This window comes from Cucurbitaria berberidis (genome assembly GCF_010015615.1).
Source record: "Cucurbitaria berberidis CBS 394.84 unplaced genomic scaffold K460scaffold_3, whole genome shotgun sequence".
Taxonomy (NCBI): Eukaryota; Fungi; Ascomycota; class Dothideomycetes; order Pleosporales; family Cucurbitariaceae; genus Cucurbitaria; species Cucurbitaria berberidis.
This window is the reverse complement of record NW_024468937.1, coordinates 3869270-3882789: the sequence shown is the minus strand read 5'-3', so window position 1 is coordinate 3882789 and position 13520 is coordinate 3869270. Positions and strand designations below refer to the sequence as shown.

Here is a 13520-nt window from a genome sequence, read left to right as displayed (position 1 = left end):
ATTGAATCCAAGGATAATGATAGTAGTAGACCGGCGGCCGAAATAGCAAGTCGGATACGCGGTTATGGTGGAGATACGGCTACTGGTGTCCGATGGTCTGTCTCCTGAGCTTTGTGATGGATTCCTACAGCGGCACGGAACCCTGCGTAGATCCCGCTCGGCTGGGATGTTTAGGCCTGACAGCTGAAAGTCTGTGGCAATTACATCACGCCAGCAGACACTGTTGTTTATTGCAGAGCACAAGACAATAATGTTTGTGCAACGGACCCCACGAGAATTGAGCCGAGATGGTGATCTTTGGATCCACGTTGGAAACGATTGAATGTCAAATGTCAGGTTACACGAGATGTCACCAACCACGGGTTCGCAAATATTAGAATACCAACGTACATTGTACTTGATATGGAAAATAACAACACCAGATTTGAACGTGAAGAAGACGCTCAATTGCTAAAAATTACAGCTTGCTACTTGGGCCCCCAATGTACGTTTGCCCTAGCTTCAGCATGTCCACCGCCTCCTTGACCATCTCCTCCACAATCTCCTTTGCAGGCTTAATGTCCGTAATAACCCCGCTGACCTGGCCCATCAAAAACGGAATATCCACATCCTTCCCATCATCCATATCCTTGGCCAACGGCACAATCCCCGCGTCGGTCAACTTCTTGATCTCAGCCTCCCTCTCATGCCACTCGTTAATATAGTCGTTGTACCGAACCCTGAGAGGCCGACCGCTGACGACAAGGGTCCGACCAGTATCGCTGAAATCTGCGCTGACCACGTTCTCTTTGTGCATTTGTGAACATCCCGCCTCCGTGGAAGCAACAAATCGCGTGCCAACCCATACACCCTGCGCGCCCTGCATCAAGCTGCTCGCGAGACTTCGCCCGTTGTATATACCTCCTGCCGCGACGACAATGGCTGTCTGGCCTGTGAGAGGGCTCTTGTATTGGCGGGCTACGTCCACCACCGAGGGAATGAGGATGCTGTTCGCGATGTCGCCCGTGTGGCCTCCTCCTTCTCCTCCCTGTGCACAAACAATATCCACGCCAGCATCCAGCGCCTTCTTTGCGTGCTTGGGATGCCCAACCATATTCATTATGAGAATGCCTGCTTCGTGAAGCTGCTTGATTGTTCGCGCGGGTGGTACACCGACAGCGCTGACGAATAGCTTTGCGCCATTCTTGATTGTGACCTCAATCAGCTCATCCAACTGTCCATGCGTGTAGTCGTGGTTGGTCTTGCGCGCGCTGCCGCCGACCTGGGGGAGGGCGAGGTCGACGCCGAAGGGTAGAGACTGGTCTCTGAGGTTGGACTTGAGGTCGTCGATGATCGATTGGAGCTGCGCGGGAGTGTAGCCTAGACCACCAATAACGCCGAGGCCCCCTGCGTTTGAGACAGCAGCGGCAAGGGGGCCGCCTGATGTTCGTGCCATACCAGCGAGGATGATGGGGTATTGAATCCCCAAAAGCTTCGAGAGCGGCGTTTGGAGGGACGGTGTTGACATGGTGGAATTGTGCGATAATCTGGGTACAATGAAGATGCAAGCTGAACAAGTACTAAGGTGGACGTATCAAGAACATGTATAGACGGCATGAAGCCAGGGGACCTGTACTACCACACGAGAACATGACGAGTGTGGGGATGTTGTTGCTAAATACATAGCGGCAGCGGTCAGCCTTCACATACAAGGGTCCTGCGGGGAAAACATGCGGATTTGGGCCTCGGCACGGACTTATCGACTCGACCACCCCAGCCACTTATGCAAACTTGCATCACAGTTGCTGAATATTGTCATGTTTTCTAATAGAGCTGTCAGAGACCTCGATGGCTTGTTTTCCTCTCCAAGATAGCTAGGAGTCAATTATGCACTGGTAGGATGTATAAATGTGAGAGAATATTAGGAAAGTGAGTAGTTATTGCGTTTGTCATTGCCTGGGATCATAGTATACACATCTTGGGCTACCTAGCCAAGGTGAGGTGCACCAAGGGTCTTCAAGTCTTTGTCCAAATTATGAGTATTGCATCCGAAGCTCGCTGACCAGCATATCGAACATTACGCTCGCACGACTGGGTGGCTCGTCATCAAGATGTTCGAAAAATTTGGAAATCTTTGGCTTTAGGCTTGAAGGGCGCAGAGCAGCAAACTGTGGAGCAGACGGGACTTGAGACACTATAACATGGCTATTAGCGCTTGACTCCATTCATTTGCCCATTGACCTGTTTATGGCCATTCATCTTCCCCTGCGCAATGGTTTGTGGCGGCGGCGGAGGTGGTGGTACAGGTCCAAATGGCCGACGTTCGGGTACAGGTTCGACGGCATCGTCTTCCGTCTCATCGTCGTATTCCCCGCTGCCTTCTTCATCCTCCTCATCTTCGTATTCGTACTCACTCTCCGTGACCTCCTCGTCCTCTTCTAGATCCTCGTTCATCGGAACCTGACCGCGACCCTGTGCTTGCATTCCTCGACATAAAGTTTCGAGTCGAGCAATCTTCTTGCGCTGATCTTCTGATTCCTTGGTCTTTCGTGCGAGCTCTTCCTGCATTTTGTGACGTTCTTCAACCATCTCGCCGATGTTCCGGTTTGTGATTTCCTTGTGGCGTTGTAGATTTTGGTTTTCTTTTTCCAGGCGTTTGGTTTTTTTTGACATCTCCTCCATCTCCTTGCGGAACGTGAGAAACAAGTCGTTTGAATTGTTGAGTGTTTCCTCAACCTGCATCTAGTCAGTATTAACCAATATGCTATTGACCAACGAGGGAGAACCATGAGCAACTTACCTGCTTGAACTTTTCGACGTAGATGTTGAGCTGTGTGCGGAGTTCGGTTTCGGTTTGTGAAAAGGTCGAGACCTGACGGGTCAACTGATGTGACTTTGACGATTCGGCTTCCTGTTGTTTGCGTTGCTGCTCCAACCGAGCCATCTGGTACTGTATCTCAAGCTCCTTGGTGCGGAGTAATGAATGAAACTGAAGCTCGCGTAACTCATACTGGTCGATGAATGACTTGAACTTTTGTCGAAACCTGAGACTCTTAGTTGACGTTGTGTGCGACCAGTAGCATAGACTTACAACTCATCCAGTTCCAAATCTGCTTGGTTCTGGGGTTCTGGCCCGTTCGCGGCTGCAATACAATCATCGACATCAGCTACAAGGTGCTCGAGTCGTTCGTGTAATTCTTGCCGGGCGGTCGACTCGCTAGTCTCGAGCTTGTGCAACTCGTCCTTGAGTCTCTTGTTCTCTTTGGCGAAGTCACGCGACAGCTTGTCCAACTTGTCCTTCATTGTGGTGACCTTGTTCAGCTCCGACCTTTGCGCATCCTTCTCTTTTTGTAACTGATCTCCGCGCTTCTTTGCCTTTTGATGCTCGCGTTCGGTACGCTTCATATCGGACAGCAGCTCTGTATACCGCTTCTGCACCACCTCGAGGCGTGACAGGGGCCCGTCCATGTTCGAGAGGAGGGAGGAGAGTTCACGGTTCGCTTTCTTGACTTCGCGCTCTGTCACAACCGATACGTCAGCCAGGATTCATCTCAAGTGTTGCCCGACGCCCACCAAATGTGCACACATGCGCTGCGCCACTCGACGTCTTGTCTGCCGGCGCATCTCCATCACAAATCACGAGTAGACGCACCAATTTCAAGCTCCTGCTCCTTGTCACCTGCCTGGTCCAGTTCAAGTTGCGCAATCTTGGCCTGTATCTGTTTCTGCTGCTCCGAGGGATCTGGCGCCTTCTTGCCCTTGCCCTTCTTCGCGGGTGCCGGCGCCGGCGGCGGAGCGTGCTGTGTGGAGGCCATGTTTGCGGGAGAGGCAGATGCACTGCGACTGGCTTCGTGATGCGGACGGGACTGAGCAGACGTCGGCTGGCGCTGGTGCGCTACGGTTGCCATGAGAGTCGTGACTGTGCCGTGGCAGCGCTACAGCTACGTGGATCCCCCTCGTAACCACCGCACGCGATCCGCAGTCCTCCACCTATACACCCAGGTTCAAAGATTCCGCGCACAGCTCTCTATGCAGTCGTGTTGCGCATCCGTGATTGTAAGGGCGGGTCGGGTTCGTTGCAATGCGCGTCGTGGTGAGGGATCTGTCCGCTGACGTCGCGGAACTGCTTGGGTCGGATAGATAGCGAGTCCCCGCCGGCGTCCAGCAGAGCAGATGGGCGTGGTACGATAGAGGAGTACAGTTGATGCAGCGCGCGTGCTCGAAAAAAAGGGTGATCGGGCAGTGTCTCGTGGCGGAGGTGTCTTCTTGGGGTGTCTACGGAAGGAGGGGAGCAGAGACTTGGGTGGTTTCGTTCCGTCAGGGAACGAAGGCAAGGACAGGACACGAGCTCCACAACTCCACCACACCCTCAAGCTTCAATTTCACTCTCTATCTCGATCTCAGGTCTCAATGAGCCACTATGCTATCTCACCTGCCACAGACCGCAACATTAGCCCGTACAACCTGCACCACGCTGCTGCGTCTTAGTAATTTTGCGGGCTAAACTCAATGGGTGCCTGGCGGCTTCGGCCAATCGGCGTTTGAGGGCGCGTCATTCACGCAACTCTCATTTTCTGTGCCTTCGAGTGGAGGACTAGCCTTGCGACATTCCACCATCCATCTCGAATAACTATGCTACGCTCCGCTCGTTGGCAGCTCCAGAAGCCTCGGATAGCGCAGGCGAACCTACTGCGGTCCACGTGCCACAACCGGCGAGGATATGCGGCAGTAACAGATGTCTCCAACTTTCCCAACGTGGGAGAGCAGCTCCATGGCTTCACTCTCAAGCGCCTCAAGCAGGTCCCCGAGCTCGAACTGACGGCTCTGCACCTTCAGCATGACAAGACTGGCGCCGAGTATATGCACATTGCCCGCGACGATGCGAACAATGTCTTCTCTATTGCCTTCAAGACCAACCCACCAGATGCCACTGGAGTGCCGCATATATTGGAGCACACCACACTATGTGGCAGTGAGAGGTAGCTAGACCCTCCAGTCGGACTCTGTATATCGCTGACAGCCCAGGTATCCTATCCGCGACCCCTTCTTCAAGATGCTTCCGCGCTCCCTGTCCAACTTCATGAACGCCTGGACTTTCGCCGACTTTACCGGCTACCCTTTTGCCACGACGAATGCGCAGGACTTCAAGAACCTCATGTCGGTATATTTGGATGCGACACTACATCCGCTCTTGAAGGAGAACGACTTCACACAGGAGGGGTGGCGCATAGGGCCCGAGAACCCAATGGCTGCCGAAACCGATGACCCAAGCGCAAAACGAATCGTGTTCAAGGGTGTCGTGTACAATGAGATGAAGGGCCAGATGTCGGACGCAAGTTATCTTTTCTACACAAAATTCCAGGAGCACCTCTACCCCGCCATCAACAATTCCGGCGGCGACCCCCAGAAGATCACCGACCTCACGTGGGAGCAGCTGCGGACGTTTCACGCGGACCATTACCATCCCAGTAATGCCAAGATTTTAACATACGGAGATATGCCTTTGGTCGAGCATTTGAAAGAGGTGGACAGTCGGCTAAGTGGGTTCGACAGGATACCCGTGGATCAGGAAGTGAAGGCGCCGATAACATTGGATGGTCCAAAGCAGGTCATAGTACCCGGTCCCTTGGATCCTTTGGTACCTCAGGATAGGCAGTACAAGACATCAGTCACCTGGATGATGGGTGACACTGCCGATTCGGTAGAGAACTTTGCGCTCGGAGTGTTGAGCAGCTTGCTGATGAACGGATACGGATCGCCACTATACCGCAACCTTATCGAATCAGGTCTCGGGGCGGACTTTAGCGCAAACACTGGCTATGATAGTGCAGGCCGCCGTGGTGTCTTCTCTATCGGGCTCGATGCCGTCAAGGCAGAAGACGTAGTTAAGGTTCGCGAATCTATTGCTAAGACCTTCCTTGAGGTGCGAAAGAACGGCTTCGACAAGATCAAGGTCGATGGAATCCTACATCAACTGGAACTGTCCCTAAAGCATAAGACGGCGAATTTCGGAATGGGCATCTTGCAGAGACTGAAGCCCAGTTGGTTCAATGGTATCGACCCAATGGAGTCGCTAGCGTGGCAGCAAACAGTCGATGCTTTCCAAAACAAGTACGCGGAAGGCAACTATCTGGAGAGTCTCATCGAGAAATATCTACTCAACGACAACGCCCTTACCTTCACGATGCAACCATCGGAAACCTTCAGCCAGGAACTAGTAGATGAGGAGAGTCGACGACTGGCGGCGAAGATCCTTGAAACTACAAAGCAATTTCCGAGCGAAGAGGAGGCACGGCAGTACCTAGAGAAACGGGAGTTGCAGTTGCTTGAAGTGCAAGAGAAGGCAAGAACTGAGGATTTGAGCTGCCTGCCAACGGTACACGTGAAGGATATTCCACGAGAGAAGGAGCGGAAACCTCTTCGTCATACCGACATGAACGGTGTGAAGGTGCAGTGGCGCGAGGCACCTACCAATGGGCTCACCTACTTCCGCGCTGTTCACAAGTTACATGATCTTCCGGATGAGTTAAGAGAGATGATCCCCTTGTTCACTGGCGCCATCATGCGTCTGGGTACCAAAGACAAGACAATGGAACAGCTTGAGGAGCTCATCAAATTGAAGACTGGTGGTATTTCGGTCGGATATCACTCCTCGCAGTCACCGCTCTCGCTCACCAGCTACGAGGAAGGCCTGGCCTTCTCCGGCTATGCGTTTGATCGCAATATACCAGACATGTACGAGCTCCTTCGGACGATCATACAAGAGACGGATTTCAACGGACCAGAAGCTGAGAAGAAGATTCGCGAGCTGCTCCAGAGTTCAGCGAGCGGTGCCATCAACTCAATCGCTGAATCTGGGCACTCTTATGCTATGAGATTTGCCGAGGCTGGCATAAGCCCTACTGGCCGACTAGCAGAAGAAACAGGAGGCCTCACTCAAGTCAAGCTCATGACAACCCTGGCGTCACAGGAGTCGCTCAGCGACGTCATCCAGAAACTCAAAGCCATTCAAGCCTTCACCATCGCGAACAGCAATCAACTTCGCGTAGCCCTGAACTGCGGCGCCGAAAGCTCAACACCTAATCAAGAAGCACTCCAACGCTTCCTATCCACCTTACCTAAGAACGTCACCGTCCCAACATCATCTCAACAAGCGCAATATCCCCGAAACGCAAAGTCTTTCTTTCCCCTCCCCTATCAGGTCTACTATTCCGCGCGCGCCGTCCCAACAGTAGCCTACACCGACGCCTCCAGCGCACCGCTCGAGATTCTAGCCAAGCTCCTTACTTTTAAGCAACTACATCCTGAGATTCGCGAAAAGGGCGGTGCCTACGGAGGCGGTGCCTACGCACGGGGGCTCGGTGGTCTGTTTGGCATGTACTCCTACCGTGACCCTAATCCGCAGAACAGCATGAAGATCATGTCCGAGGCAGGACAGTGGGCGCGCGATCGCGTGTGGGTGGCTCAAGATCTTGAGGAGGCGAAGCTCAGCGCCTTCCAAGGGTACGATGCGCCGCAGAGTGTTAGTCGAGAGGGAATGAGGCTGTTCTTGTCTGGTGTGACGGACGATATGCTGCAGACACGACGAGAGCGCTTGCTTGATGTTACGGCTGAGCAGGTGCAGGCTGTGGCTGACGAGTTCCTTGTCAAGCGGGCTACTGAGAGTAGTGTGGCTATCCTTGGAGAGAAGAAGGATTGGGTCAGCCAGGCTAATGGCTGGGAGTTCCGTGATTTGGGCATGGCAGCGGAGAAGATTGAGGAGATTGCAGAGGCGCAAGAAGAGGGTGCTGCGGCTGCGGCGAACTAATTGCATTGTAACCATGTACAGCACATGTATCATACTCAACTCTAGCATCATTATCGGCGTTTGGCAAACATTGGGTAAGTGAAAATGCATAGCAAGTCGTTCTTCCCTCTCTCAACTCCTCGCTCTTCTTTCCTTCTCTCACCTTGTCGGCTGAACGATTCTCCGTTCCTTGAATATAAGGTTGCCCTCTCTCACTTAACTTCTTCTTCTTCCTTCAACCAGCGCATCAGAACAGACCCGCAGGCGTCCAGTAAGCTCTCCATTACTGTGACGACCTGCGCCTCTAACGAGGATTACGCGCAAGATCAATCGCCGTGTTATCTACCCAGTCTTCTCACGAGGGCTTGGGAAGAAGCACTAAGCACTCACTTTCAGAACCGCCTGTTTCGAGCGAGATTCTTCTCCTGGCGGACTAAATGTGGGGGTACATTATGACATTGTTGTTCAAGCAGTGGTGAGGATGGTGTGGTGGGAGTTGCCCTAGGTGGGATGTATGCGTGTATGGTTGGGTATATACAGCTATCTATTTACAATTCGATCTGCGCTTCTTGCTTTCCACTCTGTTGCTCCTGTCTCACCTCGGTTGCCTTGACGATCAACCGCCTGTAATCCAACACCGCCTGCTCAAGCTCCTTCCTCTTCAGCGCTTCGTGGTCTGAGTGCGCTACGAAGATTGACCCAGGCCCGTAGAGGTATTTCTTGTGATCGCCGCTCAGGTTGGGAACGTCAGTCCCGTAGTTGACGGTTAAGGTTTCAAAGCCCTCGAGATTGCAGCTGATGTCCACAGGCCCGTAGCCTTCACCCCTCCACTCCACGTCCAAGTCGCCGCCCTGCTTTTGTGCCGCAGCTTTGACACTCTTGAGCGCGTTGAGAACGAGGCCGCGCACAATGTCCGGGGTGCCAGCAGCGAGGCGCGTCGCGACACTTGCGCTTGCTGTTTCGGCGACGACATTTGCAGCCACGCCGCCTTCAATGCGCCCAAAGTTCATAGTCGTGTTGCCGTACTTCTCGCTCCAAGGTAGGTGATTCCTCAACTCGAGCAGTTCACCGAGCGCCTCGACAAGGACGTCGTTTGCGCTGACGCCGAGCCACGGGTAGCCTGAATGCGCAGCCTTGCCCGTCGCCTTGAGCGCGAACCCTAGCATGCCCTTGTGTCCGCAAACGAGCTTCCCCTCGGTGGGTTCGCCGAAGATGATGATTTCGTGGGAGGAAGGGCGTTTGTCCCAGTCGCTAAACGCGCGCATGCCTTCGCCTCCTGTCTCCTCGCCGACTACAAACAGGAGCGAGATATCATCTTGTAATTTCTCTTTGAGCCCCGCTGTAGCTATGATTTGTGCTGCTACGCTGGCCTTTGCGTCGACGCTGCCTCTCCCGCCGATTACGTCTGAGGTCTTGTTGTAGTAGTATGGCCAGTATGGCGGTACGGTATCAATATGCGATGTCAATAGGATCGTCGTCTCGCGCTTCTTGCCGTATGCTAGCAGGTTGTATCGGTCCTTGGCGACTTCTTGCGTTTCGACTGTCCAATCGTGATGACGGAGGTATTTGGCGAGCCACTGTCCGACGTCTTTCTCGTTGGAGCTTATAGATTCGGTTTCGATGAGCTTGCGGTGTAGGTAGAGGAGCTCGTTGGATGTGGAGGGGTCGAGGGTGGCGGGCTCGGGGGTCAGAGTTGGCGTTGCGGTTGTCAGGGCGCTGAAGACGAGAGGAAGGAGGGAGAGGGTTTGGAGGATCATTTTGATCTAAGAAGAGGGAGATGTACCCTAATTGAGGGTTGTTGGTTAGAATTGGGGCTTGTTGCTGGAGCTGGAGCTTCGCGGTCGGCATGACGAAAGCCAAGAGCCTCCAGTCCCAACGTGATCTTCCTACATACTATGCTCTTATATCCGTCCAGCTGCATGGATATTGTTTTTACATATACTGCATATTTTCAAGAACTCAAGGGCGGATCTACCTATCTATGAAAATAGCCATCGTGGCCATCTTACCAATCCTTATTCAGTGCGGAAGTCGACGAGGCAGACAATACTGAGGACTTTGCATGAGCCAGAACTACGATAGGTTGTATTCTTCTGAGACGGGCGCTTCCGATCGTACGGTTTCGGCTGCGCCTTGCTCCGCATACACAACCTAGCCTATAGTAACAAACAAGTTGAGGTGTGGGCTTTAAAACAGAGTCAAGTCAGGGGCTGGCTCTTGTACATATCCAGAGGGAACATGGACTGCCAATGAACTATCCTAAAAGCGCGCAAGGCTACCTTTACCTCGCACTGACGAATGTAGGATTTCGATTCATCGAGTGTCTTGCTTTATGAAACGTTGGTTGCGCTATCATAGCCACCTTAGCCGCGCGGTTGGAAATGGTAGCCTGAACCCCACTAGCCATAGACATGTGTCTAACCAATACTTATAATCTGACCATTGCGCAGTTTTTTGATGATCCATTATATTTGCCCAGTTTGGAGTGCTAGTTAGCTGTCTGTATTCAACCTTTTGTAGGCTCGTATGTCTCTTGAATATCGCCGTTGGTCAGCTTTATAAGGTCCTTTCCAAATTGTCAACTTTGGTGTTTGCCAGTTGAACTACCGATCGCACTATGGTCAGATACCGCTTTGCTTTTATTCGCTTAATCATTATTAGAACTAACTGTATATAGAGTACAGACAGTATAATGCACGGTCTTGATGAGGATGCAGAGACTACGCGAGGGTTGGGCAAAGACACTCAAAGATGGCCCATCAATCAGTCACTGGCTATAAAAAAGAAGGGGCCGTTGTCTCGCAATGCACACCACTCGAACAAAAGGTTAAACATCGTCCCACGACGACCTCACCAGATCGATGTTCGTAGCCGAAGCGGCAAATACTGGAATCCATTGTTTTCTAAGCCTAGGATATGTAGGGGACAACCGCTTTACGAACGATGCAGAGAGTTATCCAGCAACGACGGTGTTGATGGTGAACGTGATCCCGAAAGCGACGAAATGATGAAGGATGGGACTGGAGCGGAGGCCGAGGTTAGTGCTTAGCATGATCTGGCCCTGAAAAGTAATTCTGAGCAAGATTAGGGCGTTGAAGATCTATTCGACGACTATTTAATGAGCAGTTTCTTAGGGGATTCCGAAGGCGCAGTTCCTTCCTGGGAGGCAAAGGTCATTCGGCAATTCATTTCACGCAAGCACGATAACGCGTCGATGACGCGCGATAGGGCGGCCTGGGCCTGGGTGGATGATCGTGAGTACTGTACTGGACGCAGCCGGGGCTATCGAAATGCCCTAAGTGTCGCAGGACTACATGATATTCTGAACAAGACAGTACGTTTGGCGATTTTCATGTGAAAGAAGTACTAAGGTTCACAGCGCTTTGGACATTCTGAACTTCCAGATGTTGACCGCCGCTTGATGTGAGTAACCATCATTCATTCACCTATTAGTGTGTCGGTACAAAATGGCTCACTCGCTTGCAGCTATATTTCAAGACTCACCCCGGATTTTGTGAAGGCGCTCGCCGTAACAGCATGGGATCCGAAGGCCTTGCGAGACGCGGTCTGGAAGCACATTGCATTGGAAACGTCTTTCCGGGTGCACATACCAGTAGGTAGTAGTCATTTAAATGTACATCCCTTACACTTTAGCACATTTACTCACTCAGGGATAGACATTTGGCTTCAAGACCTTCCGCTTGGAGTTTCATCTTGCCCACTTGATTCTGAGGGAGACGACCATCCGCCCACATCCAGAAGGTAATAGTATTGACGGCGCCATCAGTCAGTCGTTAGTAGATCTATCCTTCCTTGACTTGGAGACATCTGCCGGTGGTGTTTCTTCTCACTCGATTTACCAAGCCCATATTAGCATCGTAATATGCGGCTGGAGTGATTCACAATGGACTGGGTATGCCTTTGCTAACCAGGGCGCTAAAGATTCTCCAAGGGAAGACGAAGAAGAAGACGATGATGACGAAGAATATGTACCTAGAAGAGACCCATTCGCGGCGGACAACATATATGATTATTTCATGCACGCTGATGTGCAGACTTGGGATGCGCGAAGATACTGGCTATGGATTGTCGCAATCCGTTGCCAATTGGTGCTAAAAGAGTGGTTGTACTTGGTCTGTACCATTGAAGAAGGTGTGCAAGCATGGGTAATTCTCCTCCCTTAGTATAATAAGCCTCCGCTAATCGTAAACACCAGAGGGCATCTGATCCATGCAGCAATAGCAGCAGCCATACAGAGCTAAGCCCAAAAGACATTCAGAAGTCGCTAGATCGTACGATACAAATCATGCAGCTCTTACGCAAGCTACTTGATTCCCTCTCAATGACACTTCGAGCGTACAAACGCTTCGATGCGCCTGATGGGGATAAGTGCTATTTCTTGGACGTGGCAGACTACGCTTCTGAACAGAACGGCATTAAAGAAACGTTTGAGAAGATGGCGGACCTCTACTTGAGGCTGAGTTCTGCTGATGATTCATGCAAACGGTTTGCCACACATGTGAATTGTTGAGTTCCTCCAATCAGTATCATGGCTAACGACAAGCCAGCTTGGACGCATTCTAAGTCTCGAAAGCAATCGTTTGACTGCCCAGGGCAATCAGTTGAACCAGGAAAGCAACAAAGTGAACATTGAGAGTAATCAGCTGAACAAGGAAAGTAACTCACTGAACATTGAGAGCCACCATCTAAGCGAGCGCACACATGAGTTGAACGTCCGGACCAGCGTTCTTAACGACAAAATACGTGAATTAAATGAGAAGAGTACCGAAGCAGCATGCGCGAACCAAGCCGCTGCGGCGAAGACCAGTCGGAGCACACGTGTAAATGTCGAAGTAGGTGTCTCGTTGCCGGCTGTACTCTGTAGAATTGCTGACCTTCTCGTAGTTACTCCTATTCACGACACCTTTCGGCATGGTTCTCCAATATTTTGGTTCGGAGAAAGATATCTTCTCCTTCAACCGCAACCCCAAGACCTTCATTCTCGCCACTTTGATATTGATGCTCGTTCTACGACTCTTTACGTTACTCCTCGAGCATGCAGACGGCCTGCTAAAGTTCATACCATGGAAACCTCCGGCTCGTGACGGTCAGCAACGCCCACCTGGTGAGAATCGGGGCAAGTTTCAGCGCTGTAATCGGATTTCGCGAAGGCTAACATTCTTAGATGACGTTGAACTCGAACCCGTACAGGCTGTATAGTTATTACACATTAGAAGGTTCCGAAGGGCTATTGTAGATCTCTATCATGTAACTCAAAATTTCGATGCTTCGAGTACCATAGATGCCTGGAATATCACCCAAACTCCTGCGAGAAATGAGAAGCATACACATATCTAGCAACATGCAAGCCTATAATCACGACAATGGGAAGAATACCTGCCAACATTATCATAATGTTGCTATGGGTATCCATCCATGGCAAGTGGCTTTGAATGAGGACCTGTAAAGATTAACACGGGCAAGGATCTGGGCATCGTAAAAGTCCCACCGGGGGCCGTCAATAGAGTGCTAGAAACTGCAGTGCATCAATCTTATTGATGCATACCAAATGATACTGATTTTCCTGAAGGCTGGTATGGCGAGCATCACCCATTTCTATGAGGGGCTTCACTAATGTCGAAAGAACAAGTCAGTATACGGTATGAGGTCCTTATTCTACTATTCCTAAAATAGATGTCGGTAGGAGCCGTCTTGCTTCTGATGAAAGCAGTCGAGTTTGCTTTTCAATAGACTA

At 51.5% G+C, this 13520-nt stretch overlaps 5 protein-coding genes across 5 annotated transcripts; 2 read left to right on the top strand and 3 right to left on the bottom strand.

Annotated features, from left to right (window-relative positions):
* Nucleotides 1–381: 381 nt before the first annotated feature.
* On the bottom strand, nucleotides 382–1757 carry K460DRAFT_366778 (2-nitropropane dioxygenase). The gene has a single exon (XM_040933451.1). It carries the CDS (start codon nucleotides 1505–1507, stop codon nucleotides 458–460), a length of 1050 nt encoding a protein of 349 aa, XP_040788499.1. The 5' UTR covers nucleotides 1508–1757; the 3' UTR covers nucleotides 382–457.
* A 430-nt stretch (nucleotides 1758–2187) lies between these two features.
* On the bottom strand, nucleotides 2188–3887 carry K460DRAFT_281860 (beta-taxilin; the record flags this gene model as incomplete). The annotated part of the gene is made up of 4 exons (XM_040928527.1): nucleotides 2188–2715; nucleotides 2780–3023; nucleotides 3071–3497; nucleotides 3632–3887. The coding sequence occupies 4 exons, from the start codon at nucleotides 3885–3887 to the stop codon at nucleotides 2188–2190; spliced, it is 1455 nt and encodes a 484-aa protein (XP_040788498.1).
* A 724-nt stretch (nucleotides 3888–4611) lies between these two features.
* On the top strand, nucleotides 4612–7786 carry K460DRAFT_282214 (mitochondrial presequence protease; the record flags this gene model as incomplete). Its single annotated transcript, XM_040928552.1, has 2 exons — nucleotides 4612–4958; nucleotides 5005–7786. The coding sequence occupies 2 exons, from the start codon at nucleotides 4612–4614 to the stop codon at nucleotides 7784–7786; spliced, it is 3129 nt and encodes a 1042-aa protein (XP_040788497.1).
* Nucleotides 7787–8206: 420 nt separating this feature from the next.
* Nucleotides 8207–9810, bottom strand: K460DRAFT_366775 (Zn-dependent exopeptidase). Its single transcript, XM_040933450.1, has one exon. It carries the CDS (start codon nucleotides 9520–9522, stop codon nucleotides 8314–8316), a length of 1209 nt encoding a protein of 402 aa, XP_040788496.1. The 5' UTR covers nucleotides 9523–9810; the 3' UTR covers nucleotides 8207–8313.
* A 427-nt stretch (nucleotides 9811–10237) lies between these two features.
* On the top strand, nucleotides 10238–13436 carry K460DRAFT_417114 (uncharacterized protein). The gene is made up of 10 exons (XM_040937856.1): nucleotides 10238–10385; nucleotides 10443–10802; nucleotides 10854–11099; nucleotides 11145–11188; nucleotides 11252–11378; nucleotides 11443–11931; nucleotides 11982–12284; nucleotides 12334–12618; nucleotides 12671–12902; nucleotides 12951–13436. Exons 1-10 carry the CDS (start codon nucleotides 10383–10385, stop codon nucleotides 12983–12985), a joined length of 2124 nt encoding a protein of 707 aa, XP_040788495.1. The 5' UTR covers nucleotides 10238–10382; the 3' UTR covers nucleotides 12986–13436.
* The last annotated feature ends 84 nt before the right edge of the window (nucleotides 13437–13520 follow it).